Here is a 27,858-nt window from a genome sequence, read left to right on the forward strand (position 1 = left end):
TGTTCATTTTAACAGACATATAATCATGATATCAAGCAATGCATTAGATGATGCTGATTTAAAATCTAGACTGGCTCGCTTTGGTATAGATCAGCCAATTACAGATATAACGAGAAATGTTCTGCTTAAGAAAGTCTTGAAATTAGAAATGGATTTTAAAAAGGAACAAAACAATCAATTGACGAGCCTTGGCTGTGAATCGATGGTAAATATATTTCAATACAAATTAATAATTTTAAAATTATTATATTAGGTTCTGAGTCTAGCAAATTAATGCATTGATTTTATAATGTTGTGTGTATTTTTTTCTGTTGCCATTAGAATTTGGTAAAAATGCTCTAATTTTCAACATCAGCATCTTTAGAAAAGTGAATCTAGTAGGTACTTTTGAGAGGTCTAAATTGAAAATTTCAAGTAATTTTTGATAGAATCTGGAAAATAAAATGGTAATTCTTACGCAAGACCAATTTTTGCAAAAATAGATTTTATTTATTTCGTATGTACCAATAACTAATAATTGTAGATACTTTCACCAATATTTATATAAGCATTTTCCATATAATAAGGTAAATTTTTTGAAATATTTTCTTATTTAATCGTTTTGAGCTATTTATATAGTCAGAACTCGGAAGACATTAAATGACATTAAGAAATTTTCTTAAATTTTGATCAATTTGATCACAAATGATGATGAATAAAATAATATCAATTCATATTAATAGGACTGGTAACAGAAATTTTCATATCATCAAATATTGAAATTTAAGTTGTAGTAAACATTTTAGAAATTTTTTTTAAAAATTCTTAAGCCTCATTAGGCCCCTAGCCTCATTAAAGTATGTTACAAACATTAATTACTCAATTTGCAAGTACAAAGTTGAATTATATTAATGAGTAGGTAAATAAATTAAAGGGTAGAAAACTGTATCTTTTTAACACATGCTTCTAGAGGCTGGGTTTATTCAAAAAAAAAAAAAATAAATTAAGAAAACTAATGGTGTTGTTGACATGATTATGTTTAACATTCAAAGTAAAATTTGCACATTATGTAGCTGTAATTGTAATACAAGTTAAATTTTTCTAGAATTTTGTTTCTGATTGTACTGGCAAACTCAATAGGTACTTGTGAAAAACAACTATAGTACTATACAAATAAAAAATAATAGGTACTGGCCACTAAATACAGATATAATGATATATTTGTAATAAATATGCAATATACATTTTGATTTATACAGCCGTACAGGCTAATTTACTTTATAACAATAATATTAATAATATCAAACAATTGTGCTTATATAACGTTATTATTTTTAAATAGCTATGATAAGAACTTATAAGAAACTTGTATACATATTCAATATTTTTAAACTTATTACTTTTTAAACTATTGGTTACTCTAATATTAAATTGCTTAAAAGACATAAACCGTTCAATATGTGGTATGTCATGCGATAGCCGATAAGGCCCGAAGAACTAGATTGTAATGAAGAATGAACCATAACTGCAAACTATAATTTTTATAAATTATAAGTTTTAAACTGTCGTACAGATCATGATTCCTTAAGTTAATGTTTCAAAAAATATTTCAGAAAGGGAGTGCTCAGTACTTCTTCTTCTTTTTCATGAAAATGCAACTATCAGAGAGGTTTCATTTATTTCATAAAGTTGTGCAACCGCCAACCAGTATGACTTGTATATCTACAACCGTGCTCTATAAGCAAGTTTAGAAAAATCGTGAATATTTCTGGACCTTTTTCTATGAGGCTTCGGGCTATAGGCAACAGTACTGACAACCCACATGCATAAATGGTTGCCTATTACCATTGCCTAATCATTAATTTCAAAGAACATAAGTCATAAATATTAGGTACTTAATATGTTATTTTTTTTTTAAGATTCTAAGAGAACCAATTTATAATAATATGTACTACAAAGTGGCGTAGCGTGAAACTCAGTGCCTTCGGAAGATAGAGGCCCTTTTTAACACAGAAGTTAAATTATTAAATATTGATGTTAGAAAAAGCCTGTTCTCTAGAAACAATAATAATAAAAACAATAATGGGTCTACCCCATACATTTTTAAAACAATACATAATTTTATATTTAAAAATTAGCTTTTTAAGCTTTTATTTAATTAAAATAAATATTTTACTAGTTTTTTTTTATGTCATAATAAAAGTGCTTTACACCGGACTTAGACATGTAGTGGGGATCCAGGGCTAGGGCCCAGTCAACAAAATAAATAACATACATATTTACGTTTTTTCTGCTAGTTTTAAGTTATACGCAAATTAAAGTGAAAATTATACAATAGTTAAAATTATATAATAACGTGGAAGTATCACCTAAATGAGTAAGGGTTAAAATGTCAAGCCACATCAATCCTAGAATAGTTATTTTTAGAGTCAAAAAATTGAAAATCGTATTTTGCAGTTTTTAGTTAAGTTATTGTAAATTGGTCAATACAATATTTGACTTAGAAAGATGGTTAAAATTTAAAAATTCATTAAAATATTAGATGAAAAATAGTAAGTAGTTAAAATAAGTAGTTGCTGTTCGAAAAAAGTTATTCAGCTCATGTCTATCAAGTTCAACAAATTTAAACGCCATAAAAATGTGTATTTTTATGTCATAATAACCAACAGAATTTAACTATTTAATAATATAATTTAAATTGTGGGACTCTGAGAAAGAATATTGAATAATCTCAAACAACGTTTAATGTTTACTCTCTGTACATCATTAATGTATTCATTTTAATATTAACAGACAAACAAATATACAGTTATGTTATCAGGCAATACATTTTGTGACGCAGATTTAAAATTTAAACTGGCACGTTTTGGTATAAATCAGCCAATTACAAATACAACTCGAAATCTTCTGCTTAAGAAACTCTTGAAATTAGAAAAGGATTTTAAAAAAGAACAAAACAATGAATCGACAAAACTTGACTATGAATCAATGGTAAATAGATTTCTATATAAATAAATAATTTTAAAGTTATTATTAAATATTATGTTTTAACCGTTTTAAGTTAATATGTAATTACTATTATACAAATCGTAAAATACACAGAAATTGAGAAGTGTTAACATTTTTATTTTGGTTTTTCTATAGTCAACATTAGAAGTTCTAACGTAAGAATCTCATAAATTATTCTTTTTTAAATAATAAAAATGTTTACTGGCAATTTACGTTAATTTTATGAGTTTTTGAATTTTAAAATTTTATGATGTAAATGTACATAATTAATGTAAGTATTGATTTTAATATTAACAGACAAACAAATATACAGTTATGTCATCAAGCAATAAATTTTGTGATGCAGATATAAAATCTAGACTAGCAAGTTTTGGTATAAATATTCCGATTACAAATACAACTAGAAATGTTCTGCTTAAGAAACTATTGAAATTGGAAATGGACTTTAAATGGGAACAAAACTATTTATTGATCGACTTTGTCTAAAAGTCAATGTTAAATACATTTCAATACAAATTGATAATTTTAAAATTATTATTAAAATTTAATTTTGTGTTTAATTACTATTATATAAAATCAGTGATGTATTTAGGATAGCATGGGGCAGGGAGGGCTTGGGCTCCGAGTGGTAAAATCCTAGGGGGGTAGATTGTTACTAAGTTTGGTGATGAAAAAATAATTATATTAATAAAATTATTGTTATAATTTTTGGTTTTAATTTGTTACGAAACATGCATTGTAATACTAGAATTGAGAAAACGAATAACTGTTCATGAACAGTTATGTATGTGTGAAAATTTTGATTTTAGATTCTGAGCGGAGCGATGATTGTATCGATTTTACAATGTTGTGCGTTTTTTTTTTGTGTCAGCGTACACTATAAGTTGTCAAAATAATGCTTCGATTTTCAACTTCAGTAGCTTTTCCGGTTGGAAAGTGAATCTAATGAATCTATTCACTTTTTTTATTTTATTATTTTTAAAATATCAATTAACCTACATTAAGGTTTTCTGTAGAATTAATAATAAATATACCTACTATAATTATGTAATATTTGATTTAATATAAATAAATTTTTTATGTATACTTAATAGTTAATACCAGTAATACTTAAATACATAATATACCTTATCGAATATAAGTGTAGTGAAGAATGCAGTAGTTTCACTATCATGTATTTTTTTTATACAAATACACTTATTATTATTTTCATAAAATAATTGATTTATGTCATTCTCGAACTGAATACTGTTGACATGATGTACCTATTGTAATGGCAATTATTATGAATTATTGGCAATGAACAAATAAATTTTGATTTTGATTTTTTATCTATAATTAATCATTTAAAATTTACTTAATTAATAGCACAGTTCTAAGAAATCTAAAATGCTTTTTCGATTGTAATTTTCAAAGTTTTCTACAAAATACCAAGAGGGCATTGCTCATTTAAATTTTAAGTGTCCCCCTTGCCACCCTTCCAGGTGACACCTATGAATGTAGACATGTCCAAACACAATTAAACCCTTTCAAGCCTTCAAGGTGATCCAGGAAAAAAGATTTACTAAAAATTGGAAAACGTTTTGTCCAAAAATATCGGTTTAAAAACATTAAAAAAATCTTTTTTATTCATCTATACTTTGTGAATATATTTCCGAAATTAATGCTTTTTGCAAAAATCTGTAAAAGAAAGGCCTTATTTTTACAAAATTTACTTTTTACGCAATAATCACGCTGCTAGATGTTAAAGTTAGAAAGATAATTTTTTGTTTACAAATAACTAAATAAGTATTAAATACAAAAAAATGTATTTATAATACCATTCAAAATACTGTATGCTGTAAGTATTTAAAAAGTTATTCAGTACTTAAAAAAAATTTTGAATACTTTTACTCAAATACTTAACAGGATTGCTGACTGCTGTTGAACAGTTGAACCAAGATCGTTATATTATTATATTATCATGTGTTTGAACCATAAGTACTTTAGTGTGATAAACTGATAAGAAACAATTGTTTATCATTCATTACGTCAAATTTAAATGTTTGTTTAGTCGTTTATATGGCGTTCGTGAATCGCGGTAAAATGTATTTTTGATTTTTTACGTGGAATTTTGTTTTTGTTGTTTCTATACACAAAATCGGATTGTGTATAATACCATAGTCTATTATTGATACTAGATAGTTAAAATTCAAGTTGTTTTCACCACATACTGGATAATATCAATACTATGTTCATGACGTCGTTTACCTATTATTTATCACGTTAGATGTTTTATTGAATTATTTTGTGTCAATATTGCTCTTTGAAAAGTAAGTTACTTTGACTTATAAATCATGATTGTATGTATGCTTGCTATTCAAACGTTTTGTCATTCAATAGCGATTTCATCAAAATCGTTTGGTGTGTGTTAAAATCCGACGTGTTAGTTCTCACTTATCACTATGTCACATACCTACCTTTAACAATTTTTACATTGCAAGTTCATAACATTTATGAATTTTAGTTTAAATAGGTTTAATGGAATTAAAAAATATTATGAAAATGTCTGGTGCAGGTATATGTTTATCTTTTAATACTCAAAATGTGAAATGTTTATCACTAGTGTTCATTGGGTTTCTTGATATATTTGCACATCATAATTCATAAACAAAATAATACTTAAAGATAGGTGTGGATCCAGAAAAATTTACGGTAGGTACTAAAAAAAAAAATTGGCGATACCTTCTTGTTTTAGATTAGGTATGTAATTTACTAATTTATAATACAAATTTATTTTGTTTGTGGTTTATTAAGTAGTATTTAAACAACAGGTAGTGATCATGCATTCAAAGATCTTCACTGAAACTGCACCTACTTTTTAATGTTATTATATATCCTAGTCTTTTGGTTTGAGTGGGAGTTCTCCTTAAAAAATTTTATAAAAAGAGTATTTTTTTAGAGTTAATTCAAAATTGTTTGTCCTGTATTATTTCAAATATGGTCATCCCGCGATTTTATGATTGATTTTTTGCACTAATATGTGGTTTAAATACAAATGAGATTAACTTTTAAGTGAGTGAGTACAATAATCGTTCATTCTTTTAACCTGTAATTATATTAAACTAATTTTTGTGTCAACAAATTGAATACGGTTTAACTGAAATATGTACCTTTTAAGTAGTTTAAATTATTTTAATTGATTCAACATAATTTGGTTTGTGATAACCATCAATATTTTGTATTCTTCCATTGTCAAATTAGATTGTGTTTTTTATTCACATAAATAGGTATTCATTTTGATAAATTCCAAAAACTTAATTAATTATAATGAACAAATTTATGTAAGTAACTAAATATTTAATTTATGCAACTATTATATATGATTAATATATTCATTTTTAATAGACAAACGATTATACAATCATGTCATCAAGCAATGCATTAAATGATGCTGATTTAAAATCTAGACTAGCTCACTTTGGTATAAATCAGCCAATTACAAATACAACTCGAAATCTTCTGCTTAAGAAACTCTTGAAATTAGAAAAGGATTCAAAAAAGGAACAAAACAATCAATTGACAAGTCTTGGCTGTGAATCAATGGTAAATATATTTCCTTACAAATTATTAATTTTAAAATTATTATTTTATGTTTTAAGTTACTATTTAATCACTATTATGCAAATCTTAATATACATAGATATTTTGAATATTACCTTATAACATTGTATTATTGAATATATTTCCAAAAACATATTTATTTATGTCATAATATTGTCTGCACTTTTTCATTATATATACATTTTAGGTCCGTTGTGGAAATAATATGTATTGTTTGTATATTAAACAATAAGAATAGACCTTATACTATCATACCTGTCTTTTGTACACTCGACTTAGTCAGAGATTTAGGCAAATCCTTTCATTAACTTGTGATTGCACTGTAGTTGTGAAGTATATTAATAAAGTACTTATGTTTTAAGTTTAATTAATTGTCTTTATAGCTTTGATTAAAAATGAATGACTAAGATTTCATAAAAACTGTTATTTTTACTTTAATGTATTTATGTTTTTCCAAAATATCTTTACTGAAAAATTCATTTGATATTTATGTTTTATAAATTAAATAAACATAAAAAATAGTTAAAAAGTAATTGAATAAATAATCAGAAAATAATTTTAATGTGACAATATTGATTTCCAATTTAAAAGATATTACATACAAGATTTGGAGTCATTGAAAAGGTTTAAGTACATTTTAGTTATAAGATAAATAAAATCAATAAAATTGTCTTAGAAAATGTGGCCCATAGTCTACAAATAAACTGTGGTAGTTGCACTAAACTAGTTGAAGTTATTCCGATACACCATAAACATTCAACCAACTTTCTTTCTTACCTATATGCTATAAAAATATTGATTTTATTACATTAACACTTAATGATCATAATTATAAACATAATTATATAATATAAATCATAAATATCCCAGCTATAGTGAAATACAATACTCTGTTTCATTGTATACTCATATATGTATACTATATACTATATAGCTATATAGTTATGTAAAATGCAAAATAGTGGTAGACCTTTTTTTGGAAGTTCGCTAAGTGTCTTATAATGGCATTTTAATCCATTTAAAATTATCTTTAATATTTTAAATTTAATAATTTAATTAATCATAATACATTTTTGTATTCAATTTTATATAAAATATATATATTGTTTTTAGGACACTTCAACAAATGACCTGAATGAGTATGAAATCCGTGATGGAATCTCTAAGTATGGATTAAAGCAAGTCCCATTGACCGATTCTACTCGTCCTCTAATAAGCAGTATTATCAGAAAAAAAAAAGATTCTTAAGAAACCTCATTCACTCATTTAAAGAAAACATTTTATTATAACCATTTTATAATATTTTATTTTAACTGTCGTTAAAATGATTTAATAAATATATCTTAATCAAATCAAAATATTTAAATTTGTTACTATAGATATGAATTTGAATATCTTAGAAATCATAATTCTTTTGTTTTGTAACACAACTTACATGTATGTACTGAGATTTAAAACTAAAAATTGAGAACATTAGAATTTTTTAATGTTTTATTGACTTCCACTTTATTTATTTATCTAAAATTAATTGTGGATATTGTTAAATTATGTGACTGAATCTAGTGTTAAGAATAACAATGCATATTTTGTAAATTATTTTTCTTATATGTATTTATTTACTAGTAATTAAAAGAAATATTTATCCATTTAAAGTTTTTTGTATTCTAATACAACTGGGGGACAAACTGAAAAATATTAGATTTTTACAAGTGCCTACTTTAAAATTATTATAAAAAGTATATACTTTTTGAGTTTAAAATGTTTTTTACAACTGGATCCATTTCATTTAACAAAAATAACGACATTTCAATAAAGAAATCATTACAATATGACTTAAATAATTAATGTTTTTACAATAAACATTTTTCTAAAAACTATATTTACAAATTGGTTATTTTGAATTTTTCAAAAATGACAAGATTTTTGTTTTTTATTTTTAGTATTATTGTATTAAATAATAAAAATAATAAATGATATATTATTATACAGGTAGTGCAAGTGGCTATAAGTTAAATATATAAAAAATATTAATTAAAATAAGTTATTTCATTTTCAGGTCTTTTTATTACGTGTTGTATAAAATAATAAAAACAATGCTAATAATATAATAAATTAATTTTTTTTTCATGCTTATGAATTTAATTAAAATTTAATCCAAATTGTTTTAGAATTTGATAGGATTGCCCTGTTTAAATTATCGTGTTTATGCGACATTAGTGCACTAGGTTATAAATGTTCATTGTTCATTTTTTACATAGATAAGTATTTATGTGTACAATTTTTAACAACTTACTGATTTTTAGATAATTGTTTTTTATTCCTTAATACTTGATAATTTATATTTATAAAAAAAGTATATAGTTTGGTAAATTGTTTTAGTTATATTCTATTGACTAAGTAATAGGTTTATATTTTTGAACAATTTTTCAGTGTTGTATATTTAACAACTCTAAATGCATATTTGGTAATTATTACTTATTAGTACATATATATTTAATAGGGATTGCTGGGATTAGATTATTATTATCATTACTTTTCATTACAAATTATTGTCTTAAGGTGCTCCACAGAAACGCATGGCAACAAACGGCTTTGTATGTTTGAACGAACGACTATACGAACTGGTCGAGACAAGTCCCGTTTGCATATAAACACCATTTGTACGTATGTGGACTTATTCGCTCGGCTAGCGGTACATCAAAGGAATTTTGATTTTACTGCATGGCTTTGAACGTACGGTAAATACGACCAAACGACGTATGAATCCGTTCGTACGGCTGTGCGTTTCTGTGGAGACACTCCTTTACACATTGACACATATTGTAATTGACGCTATCCAATATATTATCATGGCCTAATTTAACGTTGTATTGGATTCTAATTTTCAATTGAACTTGAATAATGCAAGAAAAATAAATAACAACATTTTATATTCATACATTTAGTACAGACCCCGAAATTTTATATTGGAAATCAAAATCCAATCTCAACTTGTTAAAAGTGTGTTTCAAATAAAAATAATTTATTTTTGAAACTTTTCATTTCATGAAGTGTGAAAGCTTATTTAAAATGAAATTTTGAAACTACTAATAACAATTAAAAACTAATTGATTGATTGATACACATCTACAACATATACGACAATTTTCTAAAGTTGGGGTCTGTGGTGAGTGAGTAAAATTGTCTTTGGGGGAAAATAGAGATTTATTAAATTTTATTAATTAGATTCAAATTTATGAAAGTATAATATTCAATTCTTTATACCAATCTAATAGTCATTAGATTTTTTATGTAATACTCGTATATGACTTAAGAAAGGTATGTATGTTAATAAAGTTTTATAAAAAAATTCTGAGGTAGAGGAATTTCTCTGTTACCCTTCCCTAATCCTCAAATGCATGGGATGGGATTGATAACACACACACACACACACACACACACACACATATATATATATATATATAATATTATAGGTATTTATTCTTATACACATAATCTATATAGTATTTTTAAATATTATTTTATAATTATATAATATAATATCTATTATCTATAAGTTATGTCGTATATTGAATAAACATATTTTTAAAATGTCTTTTTTTCTTATGGATAAATATTTAAAATTCATATTCTATTAAATTAAAAAATTAAATCAAATCTGATGACATGATTATATTTTCTGTAAAGTGATCAAAATGATGATATATTTTTTTTTTTAGCCTTTTGTGAATTTATAATTTTATTTATCTAGATTACTAAAAATAATTATAAATTTTAAATTAAATTTTTTTCTTTGCAGAGAACTGAACATTGTTATGACTGACACAAATGACCAATTTTTAGACGAAGATGATGAAATATTAGCTTCTATATTAGAAGAAAGTTTAAGGTAAATGTAAACGTCATCATTTATTAAATATATTATATAATTGTTAGGTTGATAATTGAAATAATAGTTTGTTAATTAATATCTCTTTATTATTGTTACCCATATTTTTTTAGTAACGTATTATGTATTCATATATTAGTATAATGTATTAAATTTAGCAGTTAATATATAATTGAGTTGCACAAATGAAAATACTGGGGTACTTGCTCTACAGAATAGGTAGTAGCTGTCGAGTGTACCAAATCATTGAGTAGGTTATTATAGTTTTTACTTTTTACCTACTGTTCCATAAGGTAATGAATATAACATACAAAAAATATATATTATACAAATAATATATTGTTCATAGCTCCACCCTAAATCAAAATGTAAAAAAATATTTATTTTAAATTTGTTTTTACTTTTAAGGGGTTTTAAATGGAAATTGTCACTTAGTCAGTGTTTCTCTAGGCATTCCACCTATTTTAGTGATCATTAATATTTTATACCATAGATTAATGTCAGTTATATAAGTTTAATTTGTGAAATCTTATAATTATTAATTATATTTTTTCCATTCCATGAAATACATACAAATAATTATTTATCTATATTATATGTGTTATATATTGCACTATTGGGCTAATTCCCATTTTAGAGGACGCTACACACATATTTGTTGTCTCTGTCTTGCAAGTGTGCAGTGTTCGGAACGTTCACCAAAAAAATGAGCTCGTTCACGTTCACGTTCAGTCCTTAAAAAAGGAACTCGTTCACGTTCACGTTCGTGTTTTTTCAAACGAACGCGTTCACGTTCACGTTCATTTAAAAAACGAACGCGTTATTGGGGTCGCGTTCATTAAATTTTTTTTTTTTATGAATCGTTAGTCTGCAGTCAATATAAAAATTAAAAACCCATAAACGTATACGCTTAACCAAAAAATAAACATAATTTTGACTTTAGAGCATAATATACAATTTATAAAGTATTTGAATTAATTTTTAATATCTGACACATTTTTGAAATATACAAGTCACTGTCGTTTTGTGATTCCCAGTAATTAACTTTCAATAGTCGACGATGCAGATGATAAACAACGATAAAGCCCATGCCTATACACGATCCCCGTCCACCATAATAGATATACACTTCACCTATTCATGATAAATCGATTAGGTTTATTACAAATTCGTGGAAATCATAATATTATTGTTGTATTTCTAGCCGGGGACATTGGAATATATTTTGCAATTAAACAAATATTGTAGGAATTATAATGGGAAAAATGAAGATATTATTATTATAATATAATTAATTATTTTATACATATAATATTTATTAAATGGTCAATAAATTGAACGTCTTAAAAATTGATCAAATTCATTAAAAATATAAACGTCGTTCCACGTTCACGTTCTATTTGCAAAAAACGAGTGACGTTCACGTATCGTTCACTATATATGAACGTGAACGCGTGAACGTGCGTTCATGAACGACGTTCTTTTCAAACACTGCAAGTGTGTAACATGGTAAATTTATGCTTAGTACACTAGTACAGTCATACTCAATCTTTTTTTTATTTGGGCCACATAAAATATTTTAAACTATTAAGCAGGCCGCAATTTGAAATGAATGGAACAGGGATTAAAAAAATGTAAAAATACATTTATATATTGTTTAAAATGTGATAATATAAAATATATCAAAATTTTTATAAAATATACTTAAATAGTGAAAATATCAAAAACATAATCATCCTTATCTCAATGTATAGGACACACTTTGATTGTTTTGTTATACCTATTTAATAATTATATTAATTTTGAAATTTTTTTATCAATTCAATAAGTTCTGTTTGGCCACGTATAAACCATTGGTAGGCTGCAGGTTGGCTTAGTAGATCACGTTTAACTCACGTTAGCTTTAAAATTAGAGTAAATTGACCGTTTATGAAACTTGATGGTAAGAACATTATCTGTATTTTTATGTGGGTTCTTTTATGATAACTTAGTTTTTAAATGAGTTATGAGAATTTTTAATTTATGCTTTTTTATTTACGCATAACTTGATACAAAATTAAATTATTGTAAAAAACCCATGTACAAACATAGATAATGTTCTTAGCATCAAGTTTCATAATAGATCGGTTCATTTTAATTTTTAAACTAATTGAGCTAAACGGGATCTGTTGAGCATAAATTTGTTATGTTATGCACCTGTAAGACGGAGACAACAAATGGTTTTGTAGCGTCCTCTTAAGTTAAATACTTAAATATCAAAATAAAAAAATTAATTTGTTTTTTCATTAACACATTTTTGTCTTTTAGACATTACAATGAAGTGGAAGTACCATTACGGTCTATTGCTGAGAATGAAGTATCTCCTGTAAACTCTATTGTTGAGGATGAACTAACAGCTGTAGATTACAAAGTGCCACAACAGTCTATTTGCTCAAATTCTGTACCTAAACTAAGTAGTGTTGAACCACCAGTAGTAATAGACTTGTGCCAATCGCCTAAGAAATGTTCAACTGTCCAAAGTAGATTATCACATTTTTTTACGAAACCTAAAAGTGATAAAGTATGCAATAAGAAAGAAACTAATAGTGAACTAGAAAATCAAACAGATAAATTAAGCGCTGAAATAAATTCATCACCAGTACAGAATAATGTCAGCATTACCAGTTCGTAAGTTACTAAAAACCTTAACATTCATTTTCTTAATTATTTTAATTTTATATTATCAATATATTAGTTAAAAAAAACTTGATTCATTCTTTAGACCACCAATTTTCTATAAAGAACCAGATGCAAATGGGTTTCATTTATCCTCAGGTTCACATTATGTGTATCCTTCAAATTTTCCAGTCAGAGATTATCAAATGGGAATCATCAAAACAGCTTTATTTCATAATACTCTTGTCAGCTTGCCTACAGGTATTTTTTTATGTGTAATATATTTTTATTTAGTAAATTATTAAATTATTGAGTTTTATTTTATTTATTTTAAATATTACTTTAGGCATGGGAAAAACATTTATAGCTGCGGTGGTCATGTACAATTTTTACCGATGGTATCCAATGAGTAAAATTATATTTATGGCACCGACAAGACCATTAGTTGCTCAACAAATCGAAGCTTGCCACTCAATAATGGGTATTCCTAGGGAAACAACATTCGAAATGACTGGTTAGTTATGTTCGATCCAGGGTATTTTATTATTAGTTATAAAAATAAAATGATTAATTAATTGAAATCATAACATTTTTAAGAATCTTTAGAGGTAATTTATTTTGGTTATTCATGATATTGTTTTAGTTAATTGAAATCTCATTTAAGACGTTTACCAACTGTAATTATATTTTTATAAAAATATTAAAAACTTTAATAAAACTTAATTCAATTCTAGGTAATATCCCACCTGAACAAAGATATTTAGCGTGGAATAAATATAGAGTTTTTTTTCTGACACCTCAAGTTTTGGCCAATGATTTGAGCCTTAATAAATGTCCATCAGATACATTTAGATGTATTATTGTGGACGAAGCACATCGAGCTACCAAAGATTATGCTTATGTTCAGGTTATTAAATATTATAAATACTGTTAATAAATTGAAATAATCATAACATCAGCTTGATTATTGTTTTGTATTCTTACAGGTCTTAAAACGTTTAGCTGAAGAAAACCGAGTAATTAGAATTGTCGGATTATCAGCTACTCCTGGAACTAATGTAGAAGCGGTCACTGAGGTGATACAAAATCTAAATATATCAAAGTTAGAGTTTCGAACAGATGAATCTCCTGATGTAGCAAAATATACAAATAAAAAGGATGTTGAATGTATATCAGTGAAACTTACAAATACTATCTTGGATATACGAACTAAATTTTTAATGGTTAGAGTAATATTAGACTATAATTTTATGATATTATACAAAATAGAAATAGACATAGAAATCATGAAAAAAAAAATATAATTTTACAGTTTTGTTTTTATAAAACCACGTATTATAGTGTATTGTTTTAATAAAATTTATTTCAGATTTATGATAAATACTTAAGACGTTTAAAACAGTACCGTGCCCTAAATGGAAATGTTGCTAATTTAACAAAATTTCAAGTAAGTATGGTGATTATATCACTGTAATATTAAAATCAAAGTATGTTTAATATTTATAATAATAATAATATTTTAATCATTTTTTAGTTTAACGCAAGTTGTATTTTTTTTCCAGATATTCAGTGCCAAGCAAAAATTTTTGACCACTAATAATGCCCGTGATATGCCAAAATCTCTTACTGGTAGTTTAATAAATGATTTTACTATATGCATGTCACTGGCATATGCTTTAGAATTATTGATAATTTATGGTGTCAAAGTATTTTATTTACAATCGTTAGGTAATTAAAGCATTGAATGTTGTATAATATGTTTTAATGATATTTTATGTTTGATTTTTGTATTTTACTTAGAAATGAAAGAAAATCATAAATGTTTATCAAATGATGCTGACTTTCAAAATCTATTGCACGGTATTAACAAAGAATTAAATTCTCAGGTAATTTAGTTATAATAAATCATTAAAATTTTTTAGATTATTTTTCAAGTAAAATTATTTTATAGGACTTGACTTGGAGTCACCCCAAACTATTAGAATTGAAAAAAATTGTTCAAAACTATTTTGGAAGCGAAAATGTAGAAGCAAGTAGCAAGATAATAATATTCTGTCAGGTAAATTATTAAAATTAAAAAGTGGTTAAGTGGATATAGTTCTGTTGTATAGCAGGTTACAGTAGGTAATGGATGGTATTAAATTTAAATTCAATGATATAATATTATAATCATTGTATACGAAAAATGATTCTGAGCAGAGATGGTTTGTCAGTTAAGAATATTTTATTCTATATTAATTATATCGTTATTGTATCGAAAAAAAAATTTAGTTACATTGTAAAAAAAATTGTGTTTGTTTAAATTTAGATTGTTTTATTCCAGAATGGACTACGTAGGTGAAACCTTGTTTAAAATTTTCAATCCTTAACTATAAATGTTAAATATTTTATAAATTATTAACAACTTCATAATTTTTAAATTTTAAATTTAGTAAATTTGTAAAAATTTGAACTTTAAACGGTTATAAAAAAAGACTGTATTTTTAATATTTTCCAATTGCTATTATCAGGGCTCGGATTTTATAGCATTTGCTAATTGTTATAGGACAGATAAAAATAGCAGAGTGAGCAATACATTTGTTTTATGTATCAGAGACTCCAAATATGAAATTTTATTATATTTTTTTTTACATATTTGAAGCATTTTAGGTTTTTAGTGCTATTTTTCAAGTTTAGATTCTATTTTTTGATAATTCGCATAATACAACGTTTTATTTCGTACTTACATGAATCTATTTTATATAATATGGTATGAAAAATATAAAAAGTTACTCATATATTTTAATTTATTTTACTTGATTCCGTAGGAAATACCCACATTTTTATTTATATAAAATCTATATTGTAGTCCAGTCAATTGACTTATCAAACCCTAAGTAATTATGATTCTTTATTGGTGGTACCGGTTGTACTTATATATTTTAGCTCAATCGTTGAATTGTAGGTATTATTTTAAAATTGTGAACAGAATAAAATTTTTTTGGTGTTTTTCAGGTCTTTCAGGCATAAAGCACATATTTCAGTTATTTTAGTACTATAAAATCTGAGCCCTGACATTATACTATAGTGTAATATAATATACGAACACAATTTTATTTACATTTATTGAATAAAAAACTAAATAAAATTGAAAATTGAAAATGTCAATAAATATCTAAAAAAGAGTTGAAATAATTTGAAAATTTTATCATACATAGAAAATTATAAAATAAACATTTGATGAAAATTTCAAGTACTCACAGTTAATCTGTTTAACAGCAAAATAAGAAAATTGTTGTATAAGAAATTGAGTAAATATCCAATGTAAACATTTGAACTTCAAGCATTTTATTTGGTTTTCCAGTAAACATATATCATTTTATGAAGGTGAATGAATTTGAAGACTTATGAAGAAATTTGTATTGAATTTTCAAATCATAGATTTAATTAGATACATTTTTTATGAATTTCTTAAAATAATTTACAATTTTTCATGGTTTTTACATATTTTGTCAAAATTCAAGTTTTCAATGTTTATAAAAAAAATATTGTGACTATATTTTCAATATTTTTTAACTGATAATGTGACAATATTTTAGAAGCTTTTTATTAAATTCGTAATATTTTTACCCAATGAATAAATTTTATTAACACTTATAGAAAAAAAAAACTAGAATATTTGGAAACTAAAAATGTTTATACACAGTTAAAAACAATTCAAAATATTTTGAAAATTTTATGGTATATAGAAAGTGCCAGTGTAAAAGATAATTTTTTGTATCTATGGTCATTTGTTATAGAATTACACCAAAAACCAAAATCGATTTTGTGTAAAAATTCATATTTTTCCTTAATATTTTATTTGTATTTCCTGCTGATTTTGAAAACTATTTGATATTTTTGACTTTTAACCTTCCTGAGTACCAACTTGATTCACTTTTCTTCCAGAAAAGTTATTGTTGAAGAAAATCAAAGCATTTTTACTATTCAATGACCGACAAAAAAAAAAAAAAAAAACGCAAATTATTGTTAATATATTCATCGTTTCGCTCAGAATCCAAAATGTGTTTATTATACAGCACCCTTTTTATATAATATGCTATAAATAAGTTTGCATTATTATGTTACCTATTAAAATTATTTTTGTTATTATTCAATTAGTATCGGTTGGTTGTAGTAGAAGTATTTGAACTTTTAAAGACATTTGGTTCGTCTGTTAAACCTGTTATGTTTGTTGGTCAATCTGCTAAAGAAAAAGGTGGTCTGCCACAAAAAAAACAATTGGAGGTAAATGAAGATAAAAAATTATTTTATCATAATATAGTTTATAGTCATTGTATAAAATACTACTTATTCTAATATTTTGGAACAGGTGATGAGTCGGTTTAAAAACGGAGATTTCAATGTATTAATTGCTACAAGTGTTGCTGAAGAAGGTCTGGATATTGGAGAAGTCGACTTGATAATTTGTTTGGAAGCTAACAAATCTCCAATAAAATTTGTACAACGACTCGGCCGAACTGGACGTAAACGATCTGGAAAATGTATTACTTTACTGACTGAAGGAAAAGAACAAATTGTAAATATTTTATACAATATTATGCTTATGTTATTGATTAATTGATTTACTTTGTGTGCAGTTACTGACTACTAATTGCATGTAAAATAAATTGTTAAATTTTGGAAGCCAGTAGTTGTCTACCAATTTCCTTATGTGCTAATAATTTAGATAATACCTAAGCTAAAATATTACTATAATGAGTATAAAACATATGAAAGAATGATTATCTAAATAAATGTATTATATTTTTATGTTTAGAAATACAATTCTAGTGTTTCTTCGAGTAAAACACTTGTAATCAAAATGTTGAAAAACAAAGCAATACTTTCTAAGTTAGCTCCTGAAGGACCAAGATTGGTGCCAAAACGTGAGTGTTTTATACTTTAAACAATAATCATTAAAAAATGTGCTAAAGCCTAAAACCAATAATACTTACTGTTTGTAAATAAGTACACTCTGTGGTTTATTAATTAAAATAAGTTCAATGTTCTTAGATATCCATCCACAATGTTTAATGATTCATGTAAAAGAACCAGAAGAGCTTTTTCCAGAAAAGAAAAAAAATAAAGGGAAGAGAAAAGCAGTTGAAAATCTTATGAACTATGTAGAACCTAATGATGGTCAAAATGAAGTAAATGAAGATGGACTCGATGTTTTTCAAAACCATATAGGTATAAGTCGTGGACAGCATGCCATAAATCATCAGTTATTTTATTAAATTACAATTACATCTTGAATATAAGAGTTATGCGTAGACTTTATGTGCTTAAAAAGTACAAATATGCTTTAAAAATATACACTTTTTTTAATGTAACATATTAATAAGTAATTAATAATAATAACTACACTCATAGTTAATACTCTTAGGTTGCTGAATTGTATGTACCTTTTGTACTAAAAAGTACAAAAATGTTAAAATAATACAAATATTAGTAAATATTTATTTTCAATTTTTAAACACTATTTCCAGGTATTATATACATTAATTAAAATGAATAAATGGTAGTTATAGTATACAAATAGAATTAATCGTATTTTTGAAGAAGATATTTCTACTATTTCTAGTGTACACATATTAATAAATTATATCGTACTAGAAATTTAAAAATACTGATATAATAATACCTAATACCTAATGAAAACTTAAAATTTTCAAATTATCAATTAATTATTTTTCATTAATGATAAAATATGCTTTAAAAAGTAATCAAATTAAGAAATACCTATACTTTTAAAACTTCTGAATCACTAAATATGCTAAAATATGCACTATAAACTTTAAATATTTTATTCATGGTGTTCTGAAACTAACTTCAAGCTTATTTAGCAATAAATGTAATACCCTACAAAAAAATATGCAATTGCAATAACTTCCGAGCCCTACGTTATAAATAATAGAATAATTGCAATATTATTATTTATTATTTAATAATTAAGGGTCTCCAAACAAAGTTCCGTAACAAGTTTTTAATTATTATCATATATAACTATAAGTATCATTAATATACTTGAAATCTTCTTCATCTTCTCTTTTTTTACCCTTCAATACAAATTATATTTGGTGAGCCACCATAGTCTTACATCTCCATAAGGTTCTGACCCTCTGTCCTTTAGCTCTTCTTAACTCACATCATCTATTTTTATGTCATTCTATTTTCTATCTATCCATATCTTTTTCAATATTATTCTCCTTCTGCTTGCTTCTACATTCATTTATAGCCACTCTCATTACCCATCCAACATGATCAAACTATTTCAACATATTTTTCCTTATTATCATCTACATACATGATGTACCACATTACTCTTCATCCTGTACACTGTATATCTCTTGTAGTTAGGCCCATTACTAAGTAGCAGGCTAAAGGCTGAAGGCTAAACCCTGTTACTCTTGTGCTAAATTTATTTGTTTTTCTACATACATTCAACAATTTATTTTAAGATACTTGATATATTTCAAATTAAATTTCTTACAATATAGGATATATTAGTGTACATTTTCTTGTAGTATAATATGTTATGGACCATGGTTATGAAATTAGAAGTAATATCTTAAAAATATAAACATATATAATTTTTACTATAAAAAACATAAGTAACTCTTTATTATAAAATTTTGTCAATTAAATAAGTTATACAAAAATAATTTAACTTATTTTTTAAAGAAATTTTGTTATTTGTTTCACGTGTGAATGTTAATAAATGTCAAATGTAATGACTTAATTTTGATCTTAAAACATTTTATATAGTGTTCAAAAAGTTTGGAAAAAGTCATTAGGATTATTAGGGGTGGTAAATGATATGATATAATTAATACTGTGGTTAAATATTTTACCTAATAAATTTTCAGCAGTTTCATCTATTATTGCTATATGTAGTCATGTAGGTATAAAAATATGCAAATAGTCATGAAAGCATTTCTAATTTTTTTGAATACCTTGTATATATAATTATTATACGTTAATAATTGTTGGACAATAAGATCTTATTGTTTCAGAATATAAATCAAATGAAAAGTAGTATTGTATTTATTAACAACTTATAGTAACATTAAAACTTTTCATATTAATATAATAACAGCCTAATCTTTACTCTCACTATCTCTGAATGGTTATTGATACTTAATAATCTAATCGGTTCTGGGTATTACATTGTTGTTTTATTATGACCCATACTTATTTTTTGCATATGAGCTATTGAGATATGTGTAGATAATTAATTTTGATAGTACTAAACAACAAATAGGTGACTATATTTTCTAATGAAAAATTTGTATTTCTTCTACCTTAGTGTTATTTTGATATGTAGTATTCACTATTCAAAAATCAGCAGAGTATTAATTAGTTGCGCTGTATAACTTGGTGTGTTTTTGTACTTCGATATAACATTTGTTCACCATTCGTTGGCTCTAACGTATGTTCCATTTAGAGAATCAGTCCACAATATTAGGCTATACATTATATTTACTAATAATTTTTCTAACAAAATTAGTAATTAAAAAGAAAAATATATTGTTGTATGTAAAATTGAATACTTGTTTTAGATAAACCGAAAAAGAGATCTAAAAAACGAAAAACCGTCGAGTTTGATACAAACGAAAATGGCTGTACAGGAATCGGACAACTCAAACAAAAAAATACCGACCTAGATTTCGAACATAATTCAAATGATTGCTATTATAACGCACCCGAAATCAACTCGCATGGTGTAACCGACAAGACTTTGGAACGCTTTGTCGACGAAGAAAAAGCGTTTAACAAATGGCTTAAGTCGTGCATGCAGACCAATGCTATTGTGTTGAATAGCTCATTTTTAGAACTTTTAAATTTTTTTACTGACCGTGGCACATGTGATGTTGAACTTTTCAACGACAAACCGACAGAAGGCATGTTTATGGAGCAAACTGGCGTTTGTAAAATATTTAAAGGTCCGTCGGTCAGTACTGAGCGCACGGTCCATGAAAACGATCAGCCAAAGAAAAACGCCGATCGTTCGTTCCGATTTAGTGTTGATGTCCGACAAGGTAGTTCACAGGTAGCCAGCACATCTGCAGCTCGTGAAATAAACAATTATTCGGAAAATACAGACTCCGAAGACATGTTCGATGGATACATAGACCACTCGACTGTCATGCGACCGATTGGTAAACAAACATCGGCAATTTGTGGTGACAGTCACGATACGAAACCCGACCAAAACATTCATACGAGAAAACTCAATTTCATTGATCTATTCAAAAGTCAACTGGCTGAAACCGACGATTTCATGAATAAGAATACGAGTTTCTCAGTACGGCCGCCCTCTGTAGATAACGACGATGGCAGTCGTTCGAACGATCTTGTCGTAAACTACGTAGATGACGACAATTCCTCATTAGATATTGAGACTGGAACTGTTATACGTGACGATAACCTAGATGAAGATGATGAAGTCACGGGAGAACTTGATTTCGAAGAATTATTCAAGAGTCAGAGGACCGATAGGCTCATCGAAAAGTACACCGAAGAAATCGTCTCTGAACGACCTAAAATGGATCATTCGGCAGCAGTCATTAGTGGCGGTGCTAAAAAAATTGAAACGTGCCATGAGGGAAAAATTGACGACGAAGTAATGTTTGAGATTACAGAGATTCAGAGATCCAATAATTGTATGGAAAAGAACATTTCCGTCGGACGACAGAACGTTGATCGATCGATTGCCATCGATGGCCGAAAGAGTCCTGTCGTATGTTGTGGGAAGAAAAAGGCTGTTAAATCCGGTCATCAGTCAACCGGAAAAATGGATTTCAGTGTATTGTACAAGAACCAAAGATCTGATGGGTACATTGAAGACTTCATGGTGAGAAAAATAGCACCCAGAGTTCGGCCGTCGAATACAGTCGATCGCGTATTACTCGACGTCGATGATGACCAAGATAAAAATGGCAAATTGATGGAGAACATTGATTCCGAAAAACTCTGCAAGGAAAAAAGCACCAAATCATCCTCAAAACTATCGAACGTCAATCGATCGATCATAAACGGTGGCCGGAAAAGTCCAGTCGTATGTGGTGGAACGTTGGGTAAAGTCGACTACGATGCACTGTTCAAGAGCCAACGGGCCGACGAATACATCAAAGACAACACTGATAAGACTGTAGCAAAAGAAGCCGGAGTGACGGATGGTTTGCCTGGCTCGGATGCTTGGGTTGACGACGACGATGACGACGTTATTTTCTTAAACAGTTCTCAAGAATTTTTCAGTTGCAGACCGCCGAAGAAGACTACCCAGACGAAACTGACGGGTCATGTTCGTGTTGACCGCCCCATCGAAATCATCGACTTGTCATCGCCGCCACTAAGCTCATCGTGTACCGCAACCGCATCCGCCATCAGTGGTTCAATTGCAAAAGACATGATTCCGACTGGCAGCGTCTCGAAATCAGGTGCTGGCGTCAATGGTCTGCTGCAGTTGAACGACGACGAAGACATGGATTTTATGTTCATCGATTACAACAATGACGGTGATGCTGCTGTAGACGTTTTTACGCAGAAACACAGGAACGGTGGTGATGCAGAAATTTTCACTCAGAAACAGCCGGAAAGCGGTGATGCAGACATTTTCACTCAGAAACAGCCGGATGATGGTGATGCAGACGTTTTCACGCAAAAACACCGGGACAACAGTAAAGTGGATTTGTTCACTAAGAATCAACGGGACGGCAGCGGGACGACGGCCGCGGTCAGTCTTCCATTATCCTCCCACGTTTCTGCAACGAAACCGGCGCTTAAGGGTGACGTGACCAAGCGCGCCAGTAACTCCACACAATCATACGACAACGGCATGATGCCATTCAACATCATGAAAGCTGCACGATTAGTTGATTTGCTTAAGCCGGGTTTGAGCATGAAGAGGAACATGACTGCGTCTAAACGAAAAAGCGACAGCGGCTCGCCGGGGGTTGCACTGAAACGACAAGTTGACAAAGGATGCACCGCGGCGGCATCTAAGCGAAAGGTCGACAACGGCTCTCCGGTGGTTGCACTGAAACGACAAGTTGACAAAGAATGCACCTCGGGGGAGTTCAAACGACAGAACGACAACGGCTCGCCGTTGGTTGCGCATAAACGACAGGTCAATATCGCCTCGCCAGTGTCGATGTTCAAACGAAAAGTCGAAAACGGCTCACCGGTGACAGGGAACAAACGACGATTTGACAGCGGTTCGATGACGGCGTTGGAGTTGAAAAGAAAAACCGGCCGAAGTCCAGCCGACATGTCGCCCATACATCCTCCGAATCGTCAGCGGCAGCGTCCTCAGTTTTCGCAGTCTACTCCTAAAGTTTCCGTGAACCCGAAACAACGACGACAAGAAGCCGTCACCACCTTGGCCACCACAGTCACTACCACTAGAAAGGTCAACTCTTTGTTGACGTCTAGCAGTGACTCTGACGCTTTCGTCGGCTACGGGTGCGTCGAAAATACTACCAGCCCGCGCCGCCGTATGAAGAAAAAACGCCGAAGGAAACCGAAAAAGGTCAGTATACTAATAATTAATGATTATTATTTGACTGGCTTCATCGTTAGCAGTCGCTTCGATTAAATTGGGAGATTCCCGTGTAAGGCTAAATATATTACAATGAGTAGACGAGTAGAGCCTTGATTTGAATGTCCTAATAACTAACTAAAATTTCTCTAAAAATAGCAATGAATGTATTCAACCAGAATAATCTCCTTTAATTTATAAATACATATAATGTATGAATATGTGCTAAAAATCAACAAAATTATCTAAAAATTATTATAAAAAATGAAAAATAAAAGTTTTTTTATTCTATGATGTAGATACGAATTTTGTACTTGATAGAATTGCCTGGGCCTTCACGAACAATCATGCATTTTGCATTTTAATCTGGCCTTAGTAATAATATATATATAATAAATATAATAATTTATAATCTATAATATTTGCTATTCGCTAACATACATTTTTAGTAAAAAGTACTTTAGGACATGTTTAAAACCATTTATATTATATTATATATATTATATATATATTACAATTTTCGATGTTTTTTCTTAGATTTATGTTGATAAAATATTTAATTTTCTGTACAAATACTTGAAAATAAAATATAAACCTAACCTACGATGCGTTGGTAATAACTTAAAACTTACTACATTGGACGCCGCTTTTATGACTCACTTTGGGACCAGTACAAACTGAGTCTTATAACCGAATGAATCTTATAGGCGAAGTGGGAAAAAAAATTTTAATTACATATTTATAAATTTTATCTTACTACATATTTCGCTTTAATTTTAATATTTTACTACATATTACATACTTATTATTTGAATAAATTTGTAAATTCTGATAAAAAAAATTAAATTATTATACATATTATAAAAATTATTACATACATCAATAAAAAAGTATAAAAGATGCATAAAATGTATTTATTTGTGAAAAAAATTTGTAATTTTGGTTGGTTTTGAGTTATAAACTAATATTCCGAAAATATATTGCTCGTACTCATATTGTATATTAAAATTATTACCTTGGTAATGAACAGCTCTCCTTATACCATAACCTTATCGATTACGATAACTGTGCCAGGTAATCGTGAGTGTATTTATAACACACTACAATAACAATAATTGCGAAAAATGTGAAATGCAATAAAATTTATTGTACATACACATTACACACATTATAAAGCATGAAAACTAATTTATTTCTAAATTTTAATCAAAAATGTTATCATTTTTTTTTACGAAATTTGAGTCTTACAACCAAATTTTTTATAATGTATTTGGATACGCCCGAGCCGTTTCAGACGATTTTGAGTCTAATAAGCGACTGAACCTTACGTATATCCGTGAGTCTTATAAGCAGTGTCCACTGTATATGGATGGGCACTATAATTTAAATTATATCTTAGATGTTATACTTTTAGTATGCATTTTTTTAACCTACAGAAGTAGATTAAAATAATTAAATAAATTAAGAAAACTTTAATAATGACCTACTTAAATTTTAACTGACAGGAAAATAAATCAAAAATCGTTTCTTTTTTATTGATTAAATTACACTTTGTATATAATATTCATTATAGGAACTTATTATTGTCTACTACCTACTAGCCTATACCTTTTATCATCTCTCTCCTGGTGAATATGGAAAATATGTTTATAATAAATTAATTATTGACTTTCCATTTCGTGTCTATTTAATTTGACGTAGAAACTCTTGTTTATCGATGACGAAGCCGATGTCAGCAATTGCTACGGCGACGGTACCAATTTCAGCAAGACTAGCTCAGACAACGACGATGATGATGACGATGACCAAAACGATTTCGATTCCAGTTTCATTGATGATGATCATGAAAAGTCCGATCCCTCGAAGAGTATGACCAAACAGTATTTACAATCGGTCAAGTATGCGTCACTCAGTGTTTACTATATTTAATATTATTATAAGCCGTGATATAATATAGGGTGTATGGCGTAGGTACAAATAAACATACATTTTAATATAATGTGTTGTCAGTGTGGTAGTAAAAATGTGATTAATTTAAATATGAATAATTTTAGTTTCTTAAAATTGACCAAATACATTATAATAATTTATATATTAAAATGTTCTAAACATTTTATCATTTTCAAAATATTTTGTCCCTTTTTCAGTTATTCGTAAGCATTTAAAATTTTTGATTTTTGTCCTAAGATTTTATTTAAATACTTGTTATACGATTTTTCATAAAAAATTCATTATTTTAAGTTGATTATTATTTATTTATTTTTCTGATGGGGTTTTTAATAATTTTTAGCGAGTTATGTCAGCCAAATTTACGCTAGATAGTGTTCTTGGGTTTAAATCGTATAAATTAATAAATCGATCAGAACGCACTGTTTATAAATATCGAATAACACTACATACAAACCATTAGAAATAAGTAGTCATTTGTTTAAAATAAATTGAATATTTATCGTTTAGGAGCCAGGCCAATACTCGCGGAGTTTTTAAGATACCTCAGCTAACGAGACAGCATTTTAACATCGACGTTTATTCTCAGATGGACGACAGGAACGTGGATAATAATTACGAAGAGGTAACTGATAGTTTACACTTAAGATGATTTATTTGCTTACGCATATAATTTTACACATAAAACCATGTCAAAATATTCGGATTACCTATACTTACTTAAAACCATTTTGTTTTATTTGTATAAAAAGATTTATTTTTCTGTATTAAAAAATATCGCATTTAATTGTTGTTTTCGATGTAAAGCAAAACACTTATTTAATCTCTGAAGCGTTAATTAATATTAGACTAAAATAAAAAGACTAAAAAGATTGAAAATTTGACATATTTTAAATAACATTAAAAAATTTGAAATATTTAAAAAAATTTATCAAGTATAGAAAATGCCAATATAAAAATTCAGTGAAAATTTCAATGTGTCTACTTTCGTTTCAGAATTTTTTTTTGTTTTCCCCTGTGCTTTTGAAAACTACTTGGAATTTCAAAATTTGACCGCCTCAACGCAGCAAATAGATTCACTTTCCAACCGGAAAAGATACTGAAGTTTAAAATCGAACCATTATTTCGACAACTTATCATGTAAACTGACACAAAAAAATAACAAAGCAGTGTAAAATCAATGCATTCATCGCTTCGCTCAAAATCTAAAATGTAAACCGTTTGATTTAATAGTCAAAACGGTCGCACTATGTAGTTTCAGAATTTAAAACCGATTTAATTTCAAACCGTATTAACGCCATCATATGAACGTAGTAATTGAGTGTAAATTATAGTTTCATACTTACACATGAATATTGATTAGTTTAATTGACATAAAATAATATCAATGTGTATGATAAATGATCAAGATTAATTGGTCGCTATATAAATCGTGGCGTTTAATGGACCGCCGTTAGCCATTATATCCATTAAAATACGTATTATTATCATTATGTTCAGCGTTGGTTTATGAGACCTGTTATTATTTTAACTCAATGTAATCGTGTTAATCAATATCCGTTATCTCGGTCTATACAGGATTCGTTTTGTGTGGAAGACGCGTCGGACCTGAACAGCACGTTGTCGACGACCAACACGAGCGAGCATCGGACGTCGGACGAACGGCCGTCACGGAAGCGGAAGCGCATAGTATTGTCGCCGCGAAGTACGGACAGTAGCGACGACAGCCCCGTCCACCAGTTCCGCCGGAAGCGCGGCAGGGCGAAGACTTCGCTGGACTTCAGTTGATCACTGCGGGCGACGAATACCAGATGTAATCTCGTCGGTGGTATCCGCATCCATATTATATATTTTATATTCGTTATTTTTTTTCGCTCATTTTTACTCGTAGCGTTTTTTTTACTGTACCTACCGTTTGCCGCCTCGCCGACCACCGGAAATTGCGATACTTGTCCGTGATCTCGTAACTCTGTATACTATTACGACGAATCACAGGCACGACTGACTGCGTACCGCGATCGGTTATAGCTTAGGTTTTCTATTTATTTAATTTTTTTTTCGTAGTTTGACTGCACCACACACCTCCTATATTATTACTCTTATACATCATATTATACCTAAAATAAATGTTTGTTTTTAAATTTTTTAAACACATATTTATTTGTTGTACCTATATATTTATTTGTCATTATTAACATGATATAATGGAAAA

At 27.9% G+C, this 27,858-nt stretch overlaps 2 protein-coding genes across 2 annotated transcripts; both read left to right on the top strand.

The window, feature by feature from the left end:
* The first annotated feature begins 10 nt into the window (after positions 1-10).
* LOC149060381 (uncharacterized) lies at positions 11-8,237 on the top strand. The gene is made up of 4 exons (XM_089215735.1): positions 11-205; positions 2,773-2,970; positions 6,376-6,573; positions 7,705-8,237. Exons 1-4 carry the CDS (start codon positions 26-28, stop codon positions 7,837-7,839), a joined length of 711 nt encoding a protein of 236 aa, XP_089071861.1. The 5' UTR covers positions 11-25; the 3' UTR covers positions 7,840-8,237.
* Positions 5,000-27,796, top strand: Fancm (FA complementation group M). The gene is made up of 19 exons (XM_089215734.1): positions 5,000-5,300; positions 10,391-10,480; positions 12,788-13,147; positions 13,242-13,396; positions 13,482-13,649; positions 13,870-14,042; positions 14,122-14,358; positions 14,505-14,582; positions 14,698-14,863; positions 14,936-15,021; positions 15,087-15,194; positions 17,276-17,401; positions 17,487-17,693; positions 17,934-18,042; positions 18,170-18,346; positions 20,719-23,690; positions 25,401-25,597; positions 26,157-26,271; positions 27,225-27,796. The coding sequence occupies exons 2-19, from the start codon at positions 10,407-10,409 to the stop codon at positions 27,432-27,434; spliced, it is 5,718 nt and encodes a 1,905-aa protein (XP_089071860.1). The 5' UTR covers positions 5,000-5,300; positions 10,391-10,406; the 3' UTR covers positions 27,435-27,796.
* The last annotated feature ends 62 nt before the right edge of the window (positions 27,797-27,858 follow it).

This window comes from Diuraphis noxia, unplaced genomic scaffold (assembly GCF_037042655.1).
Source record: "Diuraphis noxia isolate RWA-SAM2 unplaced genomic scaffold, SU_Dnox_SAM2 contig0001, whole genome shotgun sequence".
Taxonomy (NCBI): Eukaryota; Metazoa; Arthropoda; class Insecta; order Hemiptera; family Aphididae; genus Diuraphis; species Diuraphis noxia.